This window comes from Folsomia candida, unplaced genomic scaffold (assembly GCF_002217175.1).
Source record: "Folsomia candida strain VU population unplaced genomic scaffold, ASM221717v1 Fcan01_Sc012, whole genome shotgun sequence".
Classification (NCBI taxonomy): Eukaryota; Metazoa; Arthropoda; class Collembola; order Entomobryomorpha; family Isotomidae; genus Folsomia; species Folsomia candida.
In genome coordinates, this window is record NW_019091204.1 from 2,846,813 (window position 1) to 2,869,749 (window position 22,937).

Genomic DNA, 22,937 nt, shown 5'->3' on the forward strand with positions numbered 1-22,937 from the left:
TTTATGGTTTCACGTGAAAACTCCATCGTGACTACTTAGGAGGAAAGCCCCTCTACATGCCCCTCTTAGATCTTGATGCCTTTTGCATACCTACTAGGCCCAGGCAAGCTGAAAGTGGCTCTTAGCTTCAAAACCTCTGGAGATAATAAAAATCTGATAAGTGCATTGGATTCGTCGTGCGATTTTCTATAAGAAACATAATTTCACTTTTACCTACATGCAACGCATATCTGCAGGGAAAATCGTGAAAGGACGCAGGCGACAATAATTTTGCACCAAAAAATTCGGAGGAGAAATAGTAAATTTTTTAAACTACTACAGAAATCGAAGGTGAACTTTAATTTAGTCCAGAGGACTATAAAAACGTTCACTGGGATTGGGTTGAATAAGTACAGTCGAAGAAGTATTTTTTTAAAACTTCAAACGACCACACCCATTGCCAAGGCGCTGAAGGCTAGAATTCGAAAAAATTCACGAAATTTCGCCGGAAACCAGCATTACAGCTGACAGTGTCGATGCAGATTATCCAACGAGTGCTCAAACTGAACCTTGGACTTCAGGCTTCGAAACGTGGACCTTGACATAGGATGATTATCCTCCAAAGGAAAACTAGATTTAAGAAATGCAGGGCCCCTCTGAAGCGGTGCGCTCCAAAAAATTGAAGAGGATTCTGTTGAGATTCTGTCAGATGAGGATATTTTGGCCGTGGAGCAATTTTTTAACAAACAAAACAACATTTTTTACACAAAATCTATCAAAGAGAGTTCCCAATAAAGAAAATGGTCAAAAGTTCACAATATCCAGGTTTTATGGTAGTTTTGGCCGGTGCGAGCTGATTTGAGGAAATTTCTCATAATTTCATCTAAAATGGGGGGGAGGTGGGGGGATCAAATTTCTTAAAATATGTTTTCAAGTCCGTGGTACATCCCCTAAGTGAGATCCGATTCAATGGAGTCGACTAGACCTTTCAAAAGGACTCAGCACCAGTGCATAGTGAAAAAACGATTCACGCGTTGCAAAAAAAATCAAATTCCGGACTTTATTTCCACTTCGGAATTTACATCCTTCTTGGTGGATTTGAATCCCCGGATTATGAAATATTGTAAAAATTATGTGCAAATGTGTGTTCTAAGGTTCACAGAAGTATGCAAGCCTTAAAAAAATCTTTGGCCACGAAATCAAAGAATTTGTCCTCAAATTCAGTGCGCACTTTAATTAATGACAGGATGCCGCGTCTTCAGCGCTAGATTTATGAGGGGGGAGGAAATTTCAAAAACTAGAAATTGTTTTCCACTCGAAAATTAACTGGCTTTCCATTAAAATTAATCAGAAATTTGTAACACGAAAACTGTTGTGGCTACAGCGTTTCATTTCACTACCAGTTTGCCTGGGCCACCTAGTATGTAGTAGTCGTAGGTGAGTGAATGATAACCCTAGAGTGGTTTGATGCCATGGCCCAATTTGCGCCCGCCACACCCACTCAAATGTGCTTAAAAATCGCTTTTACTCCAGCTTTCACTCATTCAAATCCTCGCCAAAAATCCAATTTTACTCCGAATTGAAATTTCTTTCAACATTGTACTCCCAGATAGTTGCTCTCTTATATCCAACATAAAACTCAACTTGTTAGATGCTTATTTCGCGGGAATAATTGTCGTTGTTCATTACGACAACAATGCTCATTCAGAATTTTAAATGTTATAAATATTAAGAATTTCAAGAAGTCGAGTTTGATGTTGGATATAAGAAAACAACTATCTGGGAGTATAATGTTGAAAGAAATTTCAAAATCGGAGTAAAATTGGATTTTTGGCGAGGATTTGAATGAGTGAAAGCTGGAGTGAAAGCGTTTTTTGGGCACTTTTGAGTGGGTGTGGCGGGCGCAAATGTGGCCATGGCATCAAACGACTGTAGGGTTATCCTTCAGTCACCAAGGACTACCAAATACCCAAAGGACACCGAGATCTGAGAAAGGCATGTAGAGTGTCTTTCCTCCTTAGCTTAATTATTTTATCGCCACTGTTAGATAATCTAACTTACAATGGAGGTCTCCCAACGTATGCTCACAGATTTGGACCAAACTAGCGTCAATCGATCACAAATATAATTAGTATGAAATTCGCAAATGGAACTACCTGCCAATGCGCAGGTTTAGCGGAGATAATTGCATAAAAAGTGGCAAAAATTGCCAGAAAATTAGGAAAATGAACAATTTGCCAGCCTTGAGGGTGCGTTTTCGCATCTTTCTATGCAAATATCTCCGCCAAACCTGCGCATTGGCAGATAGTTGCATTTGCAAATTTCATACTCATTATATTTGTGATCGATTGACACTAGTCTGGTCCAAATCTGTGAGCATACGTTGGGAGACCTCCATTGTTAGATTATATCAGTGTTTCAAAAATTAAATTAAATTTTAGACAAGAAACTATTGATTCTACCCCAAGAAATAATTCCCGCTCGGGAAGATCACTTTACCCCGGAGATTGTTAAACTATTCCTGACATCTCCCCCAAAATGAAGCTTCTGAATTTTGTAACGGCCTACGTCAGCTTATTTAGCCTTCTTAGCCTTTACAAAATCCGTTCTGACATACGCTTTGCTCCGAAGCGTTTACGATTTCGAAATCTGGGGCATTCTGATATCAATCCTGTTACTCGTTTAAGCCGGAGTGGGTACTTGCATCTCGATCCAAATGATTGTAAGCGTGGGTGCCTTTAATGATAATTTCGTCGCGCATGGGTTCCCAATTCTGAATTTATGGACCCTGATATTGCTTCACGATAGTAAATGGGATAGTGGGGGTGTGTCAAGTGCCGGGTCAACCTGGGTAAATTCCGACCCACAACCCGACGCATCCCTAACCAGGCTTAAACCCGACGCGCCCTTACACCGGTAAAACCCTGCCCCGCCCGGAACCCAGTTAAAAATCAACCCACCACCCGTAACCTGGTCGTCTTCGGGCATGTTCAAAAATAAACCGTCGTAAACGCACATAATTAAGTAGCTTTAGACTACTTCACCCCAACCACTCCCACGACATCGCGAAAACGCTCAATTTCACTTAATTTAACTTACAAGGGACACTCACGACCTGTCGTTTGAGTCCAGGGTAACCACTATGTTTTTTAGAATCTACTAGGACCCCAGATGAAGGATTCATTCATATTTCCGTGTAAAACTCATATCTGGCGTCGTGCCGTGGCGTCAAATTCGCCAAATTTGAATGTTTTTATTTTTGAAACCGCCTTAACTTTTGAAATCCTGGACGGAATTTCAAAATATTTGGCAAAAATCATGACAAGGAGTTCAACTTTCTTATCCCATGAAATTTTTTCCAAAATTATTGCTTTTAACTTTTCGCAAACTTTCGTAATTTTCTTAAAAATGGGGATTCGTCGAAAAACTGCTAAAAATTTTTCAAAAATTCGAAATTTTATATTTTTATTTTTTTCTCAAAAATTTCGACTTTTGTGATCATTTTAAGCATAAAATTTTGTTATGGGGATTTAAAATTGGTCGAAAATGCAAATATTTAAGTTTGGCGCCACACCATGGCGCCAAATATGAGTTTAACACGGAAATTTGGAAGGATCCTTTATCTGGAGTCCTAGTAGATTCTAAAAAACATAGTGGCTACCCTGGACTCAAACGACAGGTCGTGAGTGTCCCTTGTTAGTAAAGTTTTACTCAATATAGAATTTAGAGTGAATTTACATACACATTTTTCAGAAGGGTAACGTTATTTTGTGAAGGGTGCATAGAATATCTGTAAATGAATACGACTTGAAGTAAGGGGACGTTCATAAATTATGGAAGATTAAAGAGGGGAGGTGGCGGATTAAGGGTCAAATGATATCATGCCTATGTAAAATACTTAGGCTAAAGGCAGATCTAGAACTTCGCGATTTTTAAGTTGCATAATTTATGGACGGCCCTCAAACTCTTGAAATTTTTTTCTTGTATCAAACAGTGGAAGACAAGGAGAAAACTTTCAATTTTAATGAAATATGGATTCAACGATAAAACTCCGGCGAATCTACGTGCTATCATACAAGGTAAGGACAAATCTAGAGAGGAGAAACAGCTCGACGCCCTGCTAAAGCTGTCCTACCCGGGCAGGATGATAGGCTTCTTGAACGACTTGCAAATACATAAGAATCATTTTAACGACATTTCGATCATGTTTTTAACTTTGGTCTAAACAAAGCTATATTTGTTCCAAAAATTAAAAATATTAAGTAACAAGAAGCTGAAACGTGTTTTTTTTTGTTATTTAGCTTAAAACATTTGTTGAGGAATTCGTCCCTTCATCGTTCTTAAAGGATTTATTTTACATAAATGTCTAATAATTTTGGAACAATTGTAGAATAAATGTAATATTTATCTAATTGTAAACTTTAAATTTAAATTTTAAATTTTCGTCTTAGAAGATAACAGGCCACTAAACCACTATTTTGAAACCAGCTAGTTAGTTATGTACGAATATATGTATTTATAGTTATACAGGGTGGTTAAAACGTCACTACAGTGGAAAAATTTCATAAATATCCATTAGTTACCGACATTTTGCCTCTGACATTCAATTCATCAGTTTTCCATCAGTTTTGATAATAATGAATAAAAATCTCAACTCGAAATCTGGTAACTACAATATGTACACTCAAAAGAAAAATTTGCCAAATCAACATCGCCGGTGTCAATATATAACTTAACCGCCTTGGTTACAATTATCTATGATTCCAAGTGGTAGTGAAATTTTTCCGTCCGGTCATAACATTCTAACTACCGGTATCAAAATCATCATAACTCGGAATCAACATTTTAACCAAGGCGGTTAAGTCACATGTTGACACTGGCGGTGTTGATTTGAAAAATTTTTGTTTTGAGTGTATGTATGTAATAATGATTAAAGGGCTTTTCCCATTGAAACATTTTCAATTGTATCGTGAGTCACGATACAATTGAAAATGTCACGATTCGTGACATTTAAACCACCCTGTATGTACATATTTATGAGGCTACCTTGCAGCAGGAAAAATTCAGATTGACCAGTTTGTTAATTTTTATTTAAATGTCGCAACCCTGTTTATTCCTCGTATTACTTTCCTTGTAAAACCATATTCAGTAAGCAGTTACATACATGTAAATAATTGAGGAAAAGGGCACTGCATTTATTGTGCATACTGACATAAACTGGAGAACATTATATCTTTTACATCACAATGTAACTCGCAGAATGGATTTAAGCACATGTCAGATAATAAATACATACGTAGAGATTTGTAGTACCTGTTACCTGAATCGAGTGCAATTAAAGTGAATAAAACTATCTATGATTACAGCATACATTCTTAAAACTGTTCAAACTTTTATATTTCATTGGATGGGTATAGGGTTCCAAAACCGTAAAATACCAAAACACATATTTAAAACTTTGCTTTGGTTCTTTTGCGTGGAGTTTTTAATTTAAGTGATTAAATATTAAGTTTATACATACTTATATGTAATTTAATTAGGAGTTGGACATGACGGCGCATGGGTGACATATGCCCGAACAGAGGAAGAAGCCAAGAAAGCTCTCATTCTACTCAAATCGCTGCGGAACTGTTATACTAATCGGAACGTCGTTCTCATGGCGGGCCCAGGTCTACCAGAGAAACTCAGGTATTTAAGTATTATTTAATTTAGATCGGTAAAAATGTTAATTTAGACGAAGAATTTGAATATCAAATATTTTAGGATTCTTCTCAACACGATATTTGACGCGGTATTTCCCCTGATCCCGCTACAATCCACTGACGAAAACGAATTTGTGGACGAAATGTTTCTACAAGTCTATTCTTTGACGATTTTTAAACGTATACTTCTCATGGAACCAGACTCATTGGTACCATTGCGAAAATAATTTTTCCAATTGTCCTTTATAAATTGCACTAATTTATACATGAAACTATTATAACGTTGTAAGGTGTTGGAAAATTCTGATGATTTATTCCTACAAAGTGAAGCACGGGTTGCCTTGGCTAAAAAAACGGACGCACTACTCCCAATTCTTTTCGAACCGTCGATAAAATTGTGCCATGAATTCCGTCAAGAACTTCAGAAGAGTGGAGGAATTCAACAAATCATAATGTCGAAGCTCGATGTGAACTGGCTGAATACGGAGTGTTTAATTCGATTTGATGCAAAATACTGCCCTGAAAGGTACATAGATTAAAGATTTGTTATCTAGATGTTATTATAGGTTGGGGTAATATGTGTCATTATATAGGAATCTGTCTTATCCCAAAATCACGGTCACGGAACCAATGTCAACGGACATAGAATCGAAGGAAATTTTCGAGAATATGGATTACTATCGATGCATTGAAGCTTATGTCAACAATTTGTTGAATGGAGGTTTAGATGTCAAGAAACCAACGAAGGTTGGTGCACACTTCATAAATTTATATCACTTAAATGCATCCTTTGTACATATATGTATCACCGTGTTCGTCATTAGAGGGAACCAATAGCCATCATCGGAATGTCGTGCCGCATGCCAGGATCAAACAATGTATCCGAATTCTGGAAAATCTTTACCGAAGGAAAGTGTGCAATTAGACCACTTCCAACCGATCGCTGGACAAAGGACCAATGTTACGACTTGACAAGTGCACAACGGGAAATCCAGGCTGGTTGGTTGTCCTGTCCAATTGACACCTGTGACCCCAAGTTTTTCGGTCTTAGTCACAACGAAATGATCTGGACCGATCCACAACACAGAATTCTGCTTGAACTTGTATGGGAAGCCATGGAAGATGCTGGGGTCCCCGCTTCATCAGTGTATGGAACTAATACTGGTGTCTTCTCTGGCCCGTTCACACAAGGTTATTTGGAAATGACTAACAAATGGAAATCATCGGGGGACTGGTTTCGAAACTACATGGGAAATTCGATAGGCACTCGTAAGTCTTCGAAAACTGAAATTGATGAACGGCTACATAAACTTGAAGCGTGTAGTAGTAGAAACTTACCAGATGGTAAGTTTCTGAACTTCTGAATTTTTGAATTTTATTCCAGTTTCCTCCCGAATCGCGCATTTCCTTGGATTAACAGGTCCCAACATATCAACAGAATCTGGTTGTTCATCATCTGGTGTCGCTCTTGGCATGGCAATTAATGCTCTAGGCAAGGGGGAAGCAAACCTTGGGTTTGCTTGTGGGATTAACTTGATCACTTTTGCGTTCGATTTAAATGATTTTCGTCATATTATCTCGCCTGAATACCGCAGTCGCGTATTCGACACTGAAGCAAACGGATATGTTCGTGGTGAAGGGTATGATTCTTACGATTCCGTTACATCTGTATACCTTCTTAACCTTCTGTAAGCAACTTTACAAATTCCAGATGTGGTGTTCTTTTACTTAAGCGACTCTCTGATGCTGTGCGAGATCACGACAGGGTCCATGGAGTTATTCTAGGTTATGGTCAATCACAAGACGGGCTAAGCAAAAGTATGGGTACACCGACTGTTGGTGGTGAAGCTGCTGCTATTGAAATGGCACTTAACGACGCAGGCATAAGCCCCATTGACGTTCAACTAGTGGAAGCACACGGGACGGGCACAGCTGTGGGTGATCCAATGGAGATTAAAGCAATTGAGGCTGTTTATTCATCCATCGAAAGAAAAGTCCCCCTCATAATCACGGCGGGAAAGGCTAACTTAGGTCACACAGAATCAGTTTCATGCACTGCAGGAATTATAAAGACGTTGCAGATGATGAAGCACAATTATGTCCCGAGACAGATCGGGCTGGATAACATTAACCCGCTAATTTTACCAGCACTAGAGACTATTCCTGCCGAAATATCAGCCACTGGCCGATCCTGGTATGAAACGGAACAGGATCACCGAAAAATTGCCGGGGTTTCTTCTTTCGGCATAACTGGAACAAATACTCACACGATTATGAAAGAATGGGATCCAAAACTCGATAACTGCTTTAATAATATTCAGGAGCAAGCCCGATTTGACATTACCACAATCTTGACAATCTCCACCCAAACTGAAACCGCATTAGAAGAATACATAGCCCGATACAAAAAATTTCTATCGAATTCGACTGATAAGTTTAATGATGTCGCCTACACTGCAAACACGGGAAGAACTCACTTTCAACATCGAATTGCCCTTCACGCAACAAGTGGAATGGAAGCTTTCCAAAAGCTTAATCAAAAGAAATATAAAATTAGTCAGAAGGTGCCTGAGAAAAGGCCGTTGATATTCCTTTTCCCAGGACAGGGATCACAATTCTATGGCATGGGTAGACAATTATATCATTCACATCCGGTTTTTAGCACTGCCTTTGATCACGCCGAAACCATTTTGAACGATATGTTCAACCTGAAACTCAAGTCCGCAATTTGGGGCGAGGATCAGAGCCTGATAAATTCTTCCCTGTATTCACAGTTCAAGTTCCATATTCGTCGTTGAATACTGTCTTATGAAATTACTGGAGTCTTGGGGGGTCGTTCCTGATGCAGTTATTGGTCATTCACTGGGCGAGTTCGGGGCTGCAGTTGCAGCTGGATTTATAACTCTGGAAGACGGGTTGCTTATGCTCGGAACCCGATGCAGATTAATTGATGCTCTCCCTAGCGGACGAATGGTGGCGATTAACACACGCTTGGACCATGCTAATTCATTGTTGCAAGTCTTCTTGAAGGTTCATTGCAAGCATTACAGTTCGATTGTTTTTTAATTCGCCTTATTACTTTACCATATTAATAACATGATAGGCTCAACAATGTAATTCAGGAGCGCACAAGGACTCTTGGCTAGATATTGCTGCTGTAAACTCACCCACACAGACCGTCCTTTCTGGACCCACATGTACAGTGCTCGACTTTGCTGACTTCTGCAAGAATAACGGGGTAAAGGCACATGTTCTTGCTTCGGAACATGCCTTCCATTTTCGTCATATGGACCAAATACTGCGAGAATATGAAAACGTTCTATGCTCAATCGATTTCAAATCAGGCAATCACATTAAATTTTTTTCTGGCCTGGACGGAAAACAAGTTTCGCCTGCTAACGTTGACTACTGGAAACGACACACCCGGGACGCGGTACAATTCTGCGGAGGAATTGAAAATCTAGAAAAGTTTTTTACTTCTGTTCCAATTTTGTTCGTAGAAGTCGGACCACATCCTATTTTATCCGCGTTAGTTCACGCGAATGTATCGCCTGCTTGCGATATCAAATGTTTACCCACAATGCGTAACAGCAAAACGACAACTGAAACTGAGCTACAAGAAGCCATTTGTTCTATGTTTGCCCTAGGATATCATATAAACTGGAAAGAATTTCATATAGGCCTTCCCTGTCGCAAGGTAGATTTGCCGAATTAACCTTTCCAACGGAAAAGCGTGTGGATATATAGGAAAAATGACGTCGTTACAAGAAGTTACCCTCTGAAAGATGTTCATCCTTGGCTGGGAGAAATGATGGTATTTCCCGGGATGAAGTCACAAAGACAAGAAATAGAAACGCAATACAGGAACGAAGTAGGATTAACGATCTACCCATATGTGGCAGATCATAAAATCTTCGAGTTTATATTAGTTCCAGCTGCGGTATTCTTAGAAATTGCGCTACGCGCGTCTACGCTTCATGGCATGGGATTTCCGATCGTGCTGACAAACTTCGGAATTCAAGCGGCGCTCCAACTGGAAAACGATAACTTACAGCTTTGCACAACGGTTGTATATGATAATGATGGTGAAAGTAAAATTGGAGCTATTAGGTCATACTCTAAACAGGTTAGTATGGAGCCTGTTTACTAAGTTACCTACTTAATAATTTAATTACTTAATTCCGTAATTTATAATTTTTCGTAAGATAACTTCGGCAGAGCAAGATTGGCAACTGCATACAGAATGTGAATTTCAACCTGAATTTTCGTACTCTTCAGTGGTGACCGGCTTGATATTTGAAGGTATCGACACTATTCGAAAACGTGTCAAACAAATTCGAGACCCTGTGACGATGTACCAATCCCTTTACGATATGGGCTACAAGTTTGGTACGTTATTCCAAAGTATATCACGTCTGTCGATTGAAAACGAGGAGCTACTGGCCATCGTCCAAATTCCATATAGGCATTATGGTAACCAAATATTTTGAACCAAATATTTTGTAAGATATTTAAATTAATGATTCAACACGGATATTAAGAAGAACATTAATTCTCAAAGATCAACGTGATCTGTGTCATCCAATTCTTTTGGACGGGATGTTGCAGGCGTCCATTATCTTGAAGGAAGAGACTAATTCAATTGGCCAGCTCAAAGTTCCTGTTGGTCCCGAGAAACTATTTCTGTCTATATCCATTGTAACAAAAACAATGTAACGATGTATTCCGGAGAAGATGGAATTCCACTAGCGGTCCAACAAGGTATTGAGACCATACAGACTACCAGTGATCGCCTACAAAAAATGCTAAAACATCGCAAGGCTGAGATCAAGATGCCGACCCTTTACGATCAAATATGGCTACCAGTAATAGCGAACAGTGATACAGGCATGCCGGAATTCAATAGAAAGTTGTGGATCCTGTATGGAAGGGAAAATTGCTTAAGTACTCTTGTAGCTGAGTACTTAGAAAACAAATATGACCGGCAAATTGTAGTACCACCAAAGGTGATCGAATTTAGAATATACTCGTATTTGCCAAAAAACATAAATTCCTAGTGATAAGTAGTTCTGTTGGGTGCAGGCAAAACATCAGGTGATAGACGATGACTGTGTCGACCAGGGGTTAGAAGGAATCATATTCCTTGAGTCTGCCAGAACCGTAGATGAAAGTGTAATGCCGGGAGAGTCCATTTTTGTGGCGAACGAGTGCCTAAAGTGCCTTCAAGGTCTGATGAATCAAGGAACATCGGATATCAAGATTTTAATTGTAACCGTTGGTCAGGTGAGAAAACCTGAAAATTAATCTCGTACTCATCAAATATGTACAACCTTGTGTGAATAGTCGTTCGCTGGGAATGATTCGCCTACATATAACTTGCCGTTTTGTTCGCAACTGCATGGCCTATTTCGACCATTCCTATCCGAAAACCCTGCAGCCAATGGAAGGTTGGTGGACCTTGATCCTGATGAGGACGATTTGAAAAACGCAGGATATATACTCACTGAGGCTATGCAAGGAACTGAGAACGATGAATTTCTGGTCGCCTACCGAAATAATACCAAGTACAAGGCAAGATTGCGTCCTTTTATACCCGTCACGTCATCGATCACTTACGTCATCCATCACTTGAACTAAGTGGATCTCGGTGAGATATTAAGCTGAAATTAACCCGATACAACCTCGTATCACTATTTCTATATATTTTCCACCAAGGTACCACCTTGTTCTCCCGGAAGCAAATACTGTTGCCGACTTACGATTTCAAAGGGACATAATCACTGTGTCAAAAGACTTAGAAGTTAATGATATTGAAGTTCAGATTCGTGCTTGGAGTTTAAATTATCGAGATATTTTTGCTATCCTCAAGCCCAGCCAAGAGTTCGAGAACGTGAATACGGTTGGGGTTGATTTTTCCGGAGTCGTTATTCGTGTTGGTAAAGGTGTCACAAGCAAAAAGATTGGTGATGTGGTTATTGGTTGCAAATACCATGGAGCGGCATTTTCCTCACATGAGATTATGAACGAATTCTGCACTGTCCTACTTCCAAATGCTATTGGGTATGTCAGCACCTAATAACTAAGCGACATTTACTATATGAAATAACAAAAGCTCTGTTCTTAAATAGATTTACTGATGGAGCTGCATTTCCAACCGTATTTTTAACAGCGTATCACTGTCTAATAACTATTGGGCAGTTGAGAAAAGGGCAACGTATTCTGATCCACAGCGTCTGGTGGCGTTGGTCTTTGTGCAATACAGATTGCTAGAAAAATAGGCGCAATCGTTTACTGCACCGTCGGAAGTGAAAGAAAGCGTAATTATCTGAAGCATATTGGAGTAGAATATAGTTTTCAACTCAAGGTAGTTTGCTTTATTATTTAGTTGAGCTTTAAAGCATTGGATTTTTTCATTGAAAAATATGCTACTTGAAAAGGGACCTGACATTCGGAAAGAACGTGCTTAAAGCATCCAATGGCCAAGGAGTTGACCTGGTTTTAAATTCACTCACGGGCCATGGATTTATCGAAACCTCACTTTCGTGTACTGCAAAGGGAGGAAGATTTGTTGAAATGAGCAAGCTTAATATTTTAAACAATGACGAAGTCAGCAAGCTAAGGTCTGATGTTGAATATTCAATTGAGGATGTGACCATCCTGCCTGTCGAGTATAGGATGAAGTTATTTCAGGTACGTCCGATCCCTTGCAAGACTACCTTGGGTATTGGTAAATAATCAATAACAACCAGACTGTTTTTTTCTAATAATTTAGGAACTTTACCGGCAATTGCGAGATAACGAATTTGTCCCTCTGCCCCAGAAGGTATTTGAATTGGTAGACATCCGGGCTGCACTTGTTTATCTTCAGGAGGCAAATCATATTGGGAAAGTAGTTGTCAAATACCCGGAACCAAGCAAAGGCGATCCACAAGCTACCCCAATGTTTAAACTGTTCAATAACAGAGCTACCTACGTCGTCACTGGGGGGTGTGGTGGGATTGGGTTTGAAGTAGTCAAGTGGTTAATTAATAACGGAGCTGGTCATGTCGTTCTGGTAGGAAGAACTGAACCGGACCCGAAAATCAAGCTAGAAATTGAATTAATACAAAGTTCCATTGCTAAGAACCAGGTGATATCAATTTCGTTTGGCGACATTGGTGATACGTCATACTGTGAGAAGCTATTCATTTGGTTGGAGTCCGAGTGGTCAAGCATGCCCTTAAAAGGCGTTATGCATGCTGCTGGCGTGCTTGCTGATGGAGTAATACCGAATCAAACATCTGAGAGTTTTCTGACCACCCAACATCCCAAAGTTACAGGCGGATAGAGCCTTCACCAGTTGACCAAGGACAAGAATTTAGAACACTTTGTCGTGTTCTCTTCAATTGTCGCATTATTGGGTATAGTAAAGGAATATGCACGTGTTGTAAAATTGATGTAATGGAGTTCATATGTTATTAAACAAGGTTTACCAGGACAAAGCAATCACGCCTTGGCTAATGCTTTCCTTGATGGTCTGGTCCACTACAGGCAGTCTCTGGGGCTACCGGGCACAAGCATCAATTGGGGTCAGTGGGGTGAGACTGGGGTTGCTGCAGGAGAAGTGGTGAATATCGTGAAGCCATTTTCTACACAAGATGGCCTAGCCGCACTCGGTTACTGTCTAACGACAGGACTTCGACAAATTTCTCCTGTTGATATGGATATTGAATCACTTGGCAGCAGCAGTTTGGCCCCATGGATGACCACTTATCTTGAACAGGTTATGAACGCAGGCACTGATTCCCGGAGGTATTCAAATGTCGCCGTTTGGGAGTCCGACTCAGGTAAAGACATAAGCAATTAAGGATGTCGTGTGTAGAAAAATTGTCTGGCTGTTTCAGATTGTTTATGGGGTGCACTTAAAACTTGTGAAGACACCGAGGATGGGCGGTATACGGTCATGAAGTCATTTGTCACTCGCACAATTGAAAAGCTACTCAAATTGGACGAGGAGCTCCTCCCAAATGAGTCTTTGCAAGACCTTGGTTTAGATTCATTAATGATGATTGAAATGAAGAATGCCTTGCAAGGTTTACTTGGCAAATCTAAAACAATTCGCGTAGGGGACCTAGCCGATTGCCATACACTGCATTTAACTACCGTGACTATGCTAAATATAATGTATTCAAAAGGACCAGGTGACCAATGTGCCAAATTATTCGAACGAAATAAGTTGATTAAGGTGCTCAAAAATTCATACAAAACTGTAATTATGTACATTTGTCCTTTGTGCTCAAATATTTCATAATCTAGGACGATTCGAAACTTTGGGAAAGTACCAATCCAGCTGCGTCTCTCCGCGAAGTTGCAATTTCGTCTCCAAAATTTGTTTTCTTAACCAGATGTACTGGAGTTCTGGGACCGTACATGTTGCAACAATTGAGCCAAACTTCTCAAATCGAATCGATCTACTGCTTGGTTCGGCCAGGAAAACATGCGTCTGGGAGAGGTATAAGCATACAACTATATTCTCATACGTACAACCCGATAATGTAACTCTGAATATTTTTTAGACCGAATTGTCCAGCGTCTAGAAGAACTGGGTCTTTTTACTGCAACCTTAATCGACAAAGTAATCGCGCTTGACGGTGATGTGGTATTGGAGAACTTCTCACTCGGGTTAGATGTGTACAAACAGCTTGCTTCACATGTTGACGCTGTTATCCACTGTGCTGCTCAAACCTCTCATATGGAAATGTACGGACGTTCGTCATCTTCAAAGATTGGATTAAGAGCATTGAACGTCACAGGAACCCAAAATATTCTGCAATTTGCATGCAGTACAAAGAAAAAACACTTTTATAACGCGTCCACGTTACTCGCAATATGGCTTCCACAAAATCAGCAAGAAAATTATTCCGGGTATCCAGAAACCTTCCCTAAAGATGGTGACTTTGACGAAGGTCCATCCCATGGGTATTCAATCTCGAAATTTATTGGCGACCGGCTCGTCTGTCAAGCAATTGAAAGAGGGCTGCCTGCAAAATCATTCCGACTTCCCATGCTTTTTGGGGATAGCAGAAACGGAAAAAAGACAAACTTAGGGAATGACCATTTCTTCCTGGAGATCATCTACTCTATGATGAAAAATGTTACACCAGACGTAATCTTTCCTCTCCATCTTGTACCGGTTGACGTCGCCGTAAATGTTACACTGAAGTTATTTTTTAACAAAAATATTCCTAGCGGAATATTCAATATTACAAATCCCCACGCTAGAAGTTATACTGATCTTGGGAAGCTTTCTGAAAAATTTAGTGGAAAACTGAGATTAGGTACTTAACTAATTCAAGCTTGATATGAACTGATATAAATACACACGAGTAACTTGTTGGTTATGTAAATATTGTAGCGGAGGCATTTTATAAGAATCTGGGCAGTACGAAAAATATGATGGAAAAGGATGATGCTTTTAGGGTCGTGTCAGATTTTTGCGGGAACGAGGGCATTAACCAGGATGAAATTGTTCACATTCTTCAAAATGGGAACTTCAATAGCGAGATCAGATGCCAGGAAATACTTAATGATCCCAATATTCAAACCTTACTACAAAACACAAAATTGAACACCCCATTCAGCCAAGTCGCATATGCTGATTTCGTCACACACCTGCAAAGCGAGGGTAAAGGGTCACTACTAACTAAATGGCTTGATTATTACTCTCGTGATGACGCCCTAACACGGTACATAGCAGAGGGAAAATTACCCTTGCAGGCGAGATGGGTTGAAGATATGGCGCGATTTCAGAGCGCAAGTTGCGCCAAAATGCGAGAGTACATTCCCGACGTAGAGAATTTAATTCCTGACCCGCTGGAAACGATAAAGATTGATTTGCAATTTGTCGTTGATAATATCGATTCGAGCTTGGGGAATTTATTTCGCGTAAAGCAGCAAATTAATGAATAGGATCGCAGAAATTACCTAGAAATGTTAATATCTATTTTCTTTCTGCAAGAGTAAAATCATTTATATGTAAATACATTCCAAATTAATCAAAGAAGTACCAAGTACTTAGTTGTCATCAACTAAGAGTAATATTACATGTTAAATACGCACAATAAAATTGGAATATTTATTTCTGAAATGACCATTCCGCCTTTACTTACTCAAACGACTAACAAACAAACGTGTAGAAACTGGATTTCTATCACAGCCTGTGATTCACAGGGTACTTATTAAGTATATTTTAAATATCAAAAAGTAATTGACTGTTTATAGTCTTACATATCTTCAGAATCTATCGACAGAATAATAGCAACGTGATTAATAATTTCTGCATAAATATGCATATTGCTTACAGTTATTTCGCTGTTACAGGAATAATCCCATCAGCATAAGCATTGCGTGATCAATGGAATAATTTGTGCTAGTCACCTCATTTGCATGTTTGACACATTCGCGAGAAATCCAGAGTTTATTCAATATGGAAAATCCACATCGCTGAAAATTGACAAATATTTTGATCGGCTTAAAAAACCACTACAATCTATAACTGCGAAAACCTAAACTTATGAATCAACAAAGTCAGCAATAAGTAAAAGGCAATCCACGCCGCCGTTGTAGCAAATCCTGGCCAAACTCCAGTATGCGAAAATCCCCATCCTCGCGAAATGATGGAACGGATCGATTCGGCCGCCAATTTGCAGGGGAGTAGGTACGTTAAGTATTGCATTATAATTGGCATCCCTTCAATTGGCCAGATAATTCCTAAAATTAAAATTATTTCAGTTAACGTTAACGCCATAATCTGCTCAATTAAATAAATACACAATTCTGAAACCTGACAAAATCATATTGGGGAAAAATGTTGCGATGGCTAACATCACTGCCGAAATTTCTTCGTCGCAAAAGGAAGCAATCAGCATTCCTGCCATATTTACATAACTATTTATTTAAAATCTTCAGTAAGGGTATACTCATTCATTATACCTTCGTATCCTTCGTATAATAAAATACTTTACGAGAAAAAAATAAACCGTATGTAGCAATGTAGCAATGAGGTGAAACAAGCAATTTTCCCAAACATTGTGCGACTACACACCCTGAACTCGAGGGGGGTGGTCCGATTTACCCAAAAATTGAAATATAGAGTCCACCCCTGGGATCACAAGTATTATATCGTCAACCAATCTCGATTCTAATCTCCAGTTATCCTGCTGACAGACAGACAAGAGAGCCTACGCTTACAAGGGACACTCACGACCTGTCGGTTGAGTCCAGGGTACCCACTATGTTTTTTAGAATCTACTAGGACAACAGATGAAGGATTCATTCATATTTCCGTGTAAAACTCATATTTTGCGCCATGGCGTGGCGCCAAATTCGCCAAATTTGATGGTTTTTCATTTTAAAACCGCCATAACTTTTGAAATCCTGGACGGATTTTCAAAATTTTTGGCAAAAATCATGACAAGGAGTTCAACTTTCGTATTCTATGACATTTTTTCCAAAATTACCGCTTTTAACTTTTCGTAAAATTTCGAAATTTCAGGTTCGTCGAAAAAATGCTAAAAATATCTCAAAAATTTAATTTTTTTATTTTTATTTTTTTCCCTAAAATTTCGACTTTTCTGATCATTTTAAGCATAAAATTTTAAAAATCCGACATAAATTGCAAAAGTTATGGGGGTTTGAAATTGGTCGAAAATGTAAATTTTTAAGTTTGGCGCCACGCCATTGGGCCAAATATGAATTTTACACGGAAATATGAATGAATCCTTCATCAGGGGTCCTCGTAGATTCTAAAAAAACATAGTGGGTACCCTGGACTCAAACGACAGGTCGTGAGTGTCCCTTGTTAGTAGAATATCAGCCTAGTACCTATAACAAGGGATAGAGCTTCGTAAAAATCGTAACGTGATTTTTTACGACAAATCTTAAGACGCATAAACAATCTCGTAATCGTCATAACTTATTTTACTCAAGAAAAATACCAAGGATATGAAAGAATAATGAATATTAATCCTCATTTTTTTTGTCTGGATAATTAAAACCATTTAATCCTAACACTGACCCATTGATACTCCTCCCAATCCCATCAACAAAGTAATTCCAACGGCTAAACTCGTACTTCCCAAGATCTCAATATTGAACAAGTAGAGAATGATGGAAAATGAGAAAATGCACTGAATCACGACTACGACTCCTTCCGTTAGTAAAAGTGATGCCATAATTTCCCATGATTGCCTGAAATGAATAAATGTTTTTGTTTAGAAAACTTTGGACATGCGAATTTTTCTCATATAATTTAATTTTAATTTTAATTAATATGCAATTAATTTTTCAATTTTTTAAAATTTTAACTAATTTAATTAATTTTTTTAATTAATTGATTAATAATATTTAATTGTAATTTTGCTTACACCCCGGCCACCATGCTTCTCTCCAGGCTAAAAATAAATACAGATAAGAAATTTCATGCTAAAAAATTTGGCAAAAAATTCAACAATTTTATTTATTTACATACGTTCCTTGTTTCTTATCCCAGATGTATGAAACCGCAGTCGAGCAGAGTGGAAAGAATAACATTATTCTGCAAAAATTGTTAATGAAATTTGGTACATGAATTTTTTCAGGGGCCAAAATTCAGTTATCTAAATACTCACGCTACAAGGACACCGGGTGAGATAAATTCCTTAAAATCGGTATCATCCGTACCATAAACAGGATCTACATACTGACGTAAACATTTGGGGTATTCATTCCGAGTTCGCATAACATTAGTAAAAAAAATAAAGTTTACAAACTCGCAGAAAAATAGCTTGAAAATTCATTTCCGAATTTGCGCATCCTCAAGACTAGTATTTATTCAGTTAGCAATTTTTTGCCAAAATTATTCTAATTAATTAATTAATAATAAGGCTAACATTTGAACTCGTAATGAATACCCTTTTTATAACCATCAAAATGGAAAAATACCGATAACACCAATGGCTGGCTTACCTGAATCGGCGATTCTGCCAAACCCTCGTAAAATCCACACTTTACTAACACGTCCTTCAGAAATATTTCAAACGCGTCATAAATCTCGCTTTTGATGGCGTAAGAAATTTGCTTGTCTAAACATGGGAATCATATAATTTTTTAACTTGGCATACATAATAAATAATTAAAAATTTCGAATTTCTACTTGAGTAGTCCATCTCCATTTTGACATAGGATCCTCGCAAGGTTTCATTCTCTATCGTTCCTGCCGCGCTGGCACGTTCGTACAAGTTATCCGACCAATTCTTCGGAAAAGTGAAGAATCCCCACACTTTTCCAGCTTTCACAGCATCTCTGGCTAACTCATCGGTTGCGTAATCTCTCTGAGGTAAAGAGTACAAATTTAGAAACAATTTAGAAATTTAATTACGAGGGCCAAATTTTCAATGTTCCTACCAAATAAATCGTGTCGGTAGGTATTTCCGCGAGAAATTTGCAACTCAAGTTCTCCACGTCGCATCCTTCACCTTGTTTACTTGCAGGATCCAGTATCGGACAGGAAGTGTAATTTAATTCGTGATTAACCACTCCCATCCACATAGGCCTGAAATTTTACAGATAATTTAAACCTTGGTTGAATTTGATGTGTTTAAATTAAATTAGTCAGGTATGTATAAGTGAATATCGAAGTCCACCCTTGATGTGAGTCGACACTCCAAATCTGGTGCATACTAGGTACATATGTTAATTTCTCGGTATTAAATTTGCTACCGCTTGGTATTGAAATTATTTACATATACCCGTCCGTAAAAATTGGCTACCCACGTATTTAATTCAATACCAAATTACTATCGCACGGTATCACTTATCAATGTCACTTTATACCAGTTTGGTATTATTTTAATACTGGATTTCTAACAGTGTGATAATATAACATATTTACTTGGGATCGTTTCCTATAGCCAGACAAATGACGAGGACTTGTGTCGCAGGGACGATCATCATGAACAAAAGGAGGATTAAATTTCTCGTCATGACCACATAGTTTTTGCCCACTAGAGCCTTAATCCTTTGGAAGGATGTAGTCGATTCATACGGTTTGTATTGGATTGAGCCGGCGGAGGAAAATTTGCGGTAAGTTATTTTTCCGATGGATGTAATCGTTGCAATTGCTGCTAAACAGGAGACAAAAATTGAATTAAAATAGAAATAAAATGCAGGATAATATAATTTAATGACGTACATATTCGTCTATTCTGAACATGTGGATTGTCTATATCCATACTGTCATTTTTGCACAATTTTAAAACAATATTTTCCAACGAGTTGGTTTCATGTTGGGCGAGCAGTTCTTGCGGACTGGACTCCGTGATGAGGCGTCCACCTCGCATTAGTCCGATCTATGGCGACAAATTAATTAGCAATTTAAGCATTATCGGAATAATTAGCTGCATTTGTCATTTGTGTTTGCAAGCAGAGGACATTAACACAGGCAAAAATCATCATATTTTGTAGATAAAATACTCTTGCCAACCTTTACAAAATAAACAGACTCTTGATCGGGATAAGTTTGAAAACGTTAATTTGGAAGCTAATTTTCCTCAGAAATATTTGTAAAATTTTGTAAACATATGCACCGTAGGCTTCCACAATTTATGGATTATGCTGTGTTACCAAGGTCTCCTTGAATTGCCACGATTTACTTATGCAATATGCGTATATATGTATGTACATACATACATATTTACATATGTACGTATTTACACATGTATTTATGTAACTTTTTCGTACCTTATTGGATGGACGAGCTTCCTCCGTATAATGGGTAGTTATGATAACAGTGGTGTTCTTTTTTGCAACGAGACTTAAGAGATGATTCCAAATGCTAGAAAAATATTAAAGGTGTAAAATATATATGTAAATAAATACGTATGTATTTATATATAAAAAGCATAGGTTTAAAATCTATCTAAAAGTTTCTCACTTTTCCCTAAGTAAGGGGTCGATCCCGACTGTGGGCTCCAATTAATTTGATAGGTAATAATTATATTGTTAAAATCAGTACTAGTTAGTTCTTAATTATACTCATTATACATATCTAATAATGATTCTTACGTCCAAGATGAGAAGTTCAGGAGAATGAATCAACTGTGCAATAAAATAAATTATTAGTACTAATAAAAGTAGGTTCTGGAATATTTGTACTTACAGAAAGTGCTAGTGAAACTCTTCTTTTTTGACCCCCACTAAAATAAAAAAATAAGTATTCTTTTAATTCATGGATACAATTTTATACTGGGGATATTCATAATTTTCTTCGTATCCGTAGTATCGTAAGATATCTCTTTTACGAAGAAAACAGAAGGGGTCGAACTATGTAAAGATCGTAATTTTGTATTGTCACAACTAATTTTAGGATCCGAAAACATCATAAATGTCTTCATCTTTATTATGCAAATGTGTGTATGGTAAATCAAAACAAACCTCAAAGTCCCTATGCTTCTCTCAGGGTCCGGCAAGTCTAAGAATTTGACGAGAAAGTCACGACTTTCTCTCAGGTCGTGACCACTCATGTCATACAGAGCGGCAAAATATTGCATTGACTCATTAATTGAAAAGTCATTGTACAATGAGTTTTCTTGCGGCATGAATCCCACACGTTTGCCTGGAATTCCACTTTCCCGAGAACCTGGTTCTCCACCGAAGACGGAAATTTCTCCCGAATCTAGTTTCCGAATTCCCACAATGCACGACAACAAGGTCGTCTTCCCGCAGCCGGATGAGCCCAGAAGGGAATAACTGGAAGAAATTTAATCCATATATTGGGCGCTACTAAATGTTGTAACCCTATTGAAAAGTAAATGCATTGAGTAAACAATACTAAATCCAGAATAAGTTTAACTTTACTCTAAAAAATCCGGTTACAAGTTTATTACCAAGCAGTGACCAAATGTGTTTCCACTGCCTTGGTAATAAGTTGTTGCCGAGTGGTAGTAAATTTGTTAAAGGGCTGGTAATAAGCGCAACCAGGGGGTAAAAAATATTCTCAGAATGGTAAAACATTTACGATCACTCGGTAATAATTTGTAACCATGGCGGTAGTGTCACATATGTATAGTCATCGGTTGATAATAGCTGTTATCTGATTTTTCAAAGTGTTGATGAAGAGTAAAATTTTGGATTTAGTATGGATTTAGTATGTTTTACTTAGAATAAAATTAAAACCGCATTTAATTTCCAAAGTGTAGCAGTGTTCTTAAGAGTGTACAGACTAATGGATAGAAGAAGAAGTTTCTGCTATAAAAACTGACATTGTTCCCTTTTCAATTGTCATGCTGAGATTTTTGAGTACTTCCGGACCAGCCCCATAGGTTTTGGAAGCATGTTGAACCCTAACAGCGACTGGAATTCTGACAGCACTTTTTCCGTTCCCATTATTTTGAGCAGAGTCTGAATTGGTGTCCATTTCATAGTCCAGATTGTCCTGAGTTGCCGAGTTGTTGGTATCATTTTCCCATAAAGTTCTAAAAAAAATCTCAAAATTACTATTTTTTTAATACTCTTTTAACGCCAAAGAATTATTGCTGGAAATGTTCAAAAAATAATTCTCCAAATTTTTGGAAATATATTATGTAACTAACACAATTTTATTGTCCATTATTCCCGTAACGCTAAAAGATGCCTTTTCGCAGGTCAGACTTAACTTTGCTACGGAGTACGAGCTGTTATTTTTCCAGATACACTTTCACGACAGAAATGTTCTCTGACGAAGGTTGGATTTATATAGAGTCATAAACTTGAAATATTCGACTTAATTTAGGCATATTTCGCATATTATAAGATGTTTTTCATGTTTTTCAAAGTGGAGATATTCACGGAGCATACATCAAGATAACGACAAGGAAAATGTTCAGTGTGCATACTTCTGCGTGTGTTATATACGAGTGGTACATACTTAACCACATGTACATATATTTGCAGACATACATGCATATGTGTGTATATTTCATAAATTTGTTTTCCTTATTGATCTTGCACACAAAGTTACACTGAAAGCAAAATCGCTAAAAAATCGCTACCTGGCGGTGTCTAAATATGACCTCACCGGTTTGGTAAGAATTTGCTATTGGATAGTAAGAAAAAGTTTTCACTCCGTGTCAGGTACAATTTGACACAAGATTGTAACAAACCCACTCCATTTTATGTCGTAGCAATGTACTTAATTTTATCAGTTCCTTGCCGCATACATAGTAGCGGATCTTTTCTGTCCTGTATGCATCGTTGTTACCA

General features: G+C 38.1%; 3 protein-coding genes across 3 annotated transcripts; 1 reads left to right on the forward strand and 2 right to left on the reverse strand.

The window, feature by feature from the left end:
* The first annotated feature begins 4,003 nt into the window (after positions 1 to 4,003).
* On the forward strand, positions 4,004 to 10,397 carry LOC110855209 (narbonolide/10-deoxymethynolide synthase PikA2, modules 3 and 4). Its single transcript, XM_022103626.1, has 14 exons — positions 4,004 to 4,058; positions 5,520 to 5,667; positions 5,743 to 5,890; positions 5,972 to 6,207; positions 6,275 to 6,428; positions 6,506 to 6,950; positions 7,066 to 7,195; positions 7,277 to 7,321; positions 7,393 to 8,400; positions 8,456 to 8,711; positions 8,785 to 9,317; positions 9,429 to 9,807; positions 9,887 to 10,070; positions 10,243 to 10,397. The coding sequence occupies exons 1-14, from the start codon at positions 4,004 to 4,006 to the stop codon at positions 10,395 to 10,397; spliced, it is 3,876 nt and encodes a 1,291-aa protein (XP_021959318.1).
* A 5,812-nt stretch (positions 10,398 to 16,209) lies between these two features.
* On the reverse strand, positions 16,210 to 17,894 carry LOC118437280 (ABC transporter G family member 20-like). Its single transcript, XM_035856206.1, has 3 exons — positions 17,737 to 17,894; positions 16,504 to 16,590; positions 16,210 to 16,430 (listed from the first exon to the last, which is right to left on the reverse strand). Exons 1-3 carry the CDS (start codon positions 17,891 to 17,893, stop codon positions 16,210 to 16,212), a joined length of 465 nt encoding a protein of 154 aa, XP_035712099.1. The 5' UTR covers position 17,894.
* Positions 17,895 to 18,584: 690 nt separating this feature from the next.
* Positions 18,585 to 22,305, reverse strand: LOC110855210 (ABC transporter G family member 23). The gene is made up of 12 exons (XM_035856207.1): positions 22,289 to 22,305; positions 21,959 to 22,171; positions 21,132 to 21,446; positions 20,857 to 20,893; positions 20,763 to 20,795; positions 20,632 to 20,666; positions 20,439 to 20,532; positions 19,933 to 20,047; positions 19,591 to 19,822; positions 19,104 to 19,251; positions 18,853 to 19,030; positions 18,585 to 18,781 (listed from the first exon to the last, which is right to left on the reverse strand). Exons 1-12 carry the CDS (start codon positions 22,303 to 22,305, stop codon positions 18,585 to 18,587), a joined length of 1,614 nt encoding a protein of 537 aa, XP_035712100.1.
* Positions 22,306 to 22,937: the final 632 nt, after the last annotated feature.

Coding starts and splice junctions, on each gene's coding strand:
- LOC110855209 (XM_022103626.1), top strand. CDS start 4,004: ATGAAATATGGATTCAACGATAAAACTCCGGCGAATCTACGTGCTATC. Junction 5,668..5,742: donor GGTCTACCAGAGAAACTCAG/GTATTTAAGTAT, acceptor CAAATATTTTAG/GATTCTTCTCAACACGATAT. Junction 7,322..7,392: donor GGATATGTTCGTGGTGAAGG/GTATGATTCTTA, acceptor TACAAATTCCAG/ATGTGGTGTTCTTTTACTTA.
- LOC118437280 (XM_035856206.1), bottom strand. CDS start 17,893: ATGGCATCACTTTTACTAACGGAAGGAGTCGTAGTCGTGATTCAGTGC. Junction 16,591..17,736: donor ATTGGGAGGAGTATCAATGG/GTCAGTGTTAGG, acceptor TAAATATGGCAG/GAATGCTGATTGCTTCCTTT. Junction 16,431..16,503: donor CCCCAATATGATTTTGTCAG/GTTTCAGAATTG, acceptor TTTTAATTTTAG/GAATTATCTGGCCAATTGAA.
- LOC110855210 (XM_035856207.1), bottom strand. Junction 20,048..20,438: donor AAGCTCGTCCATCCAATAAG/GTACGAAAAAGT, acceptor TTGTCGCCATAG/ATCGGACTAATGCGAGGTGG. Junction 19,031..19,103: donor CTACCGACACGATTTATTTG/GTAGGAACATTG, acceptor TCTTTACCTCAG/AGAGATTACGCAACCGATGA.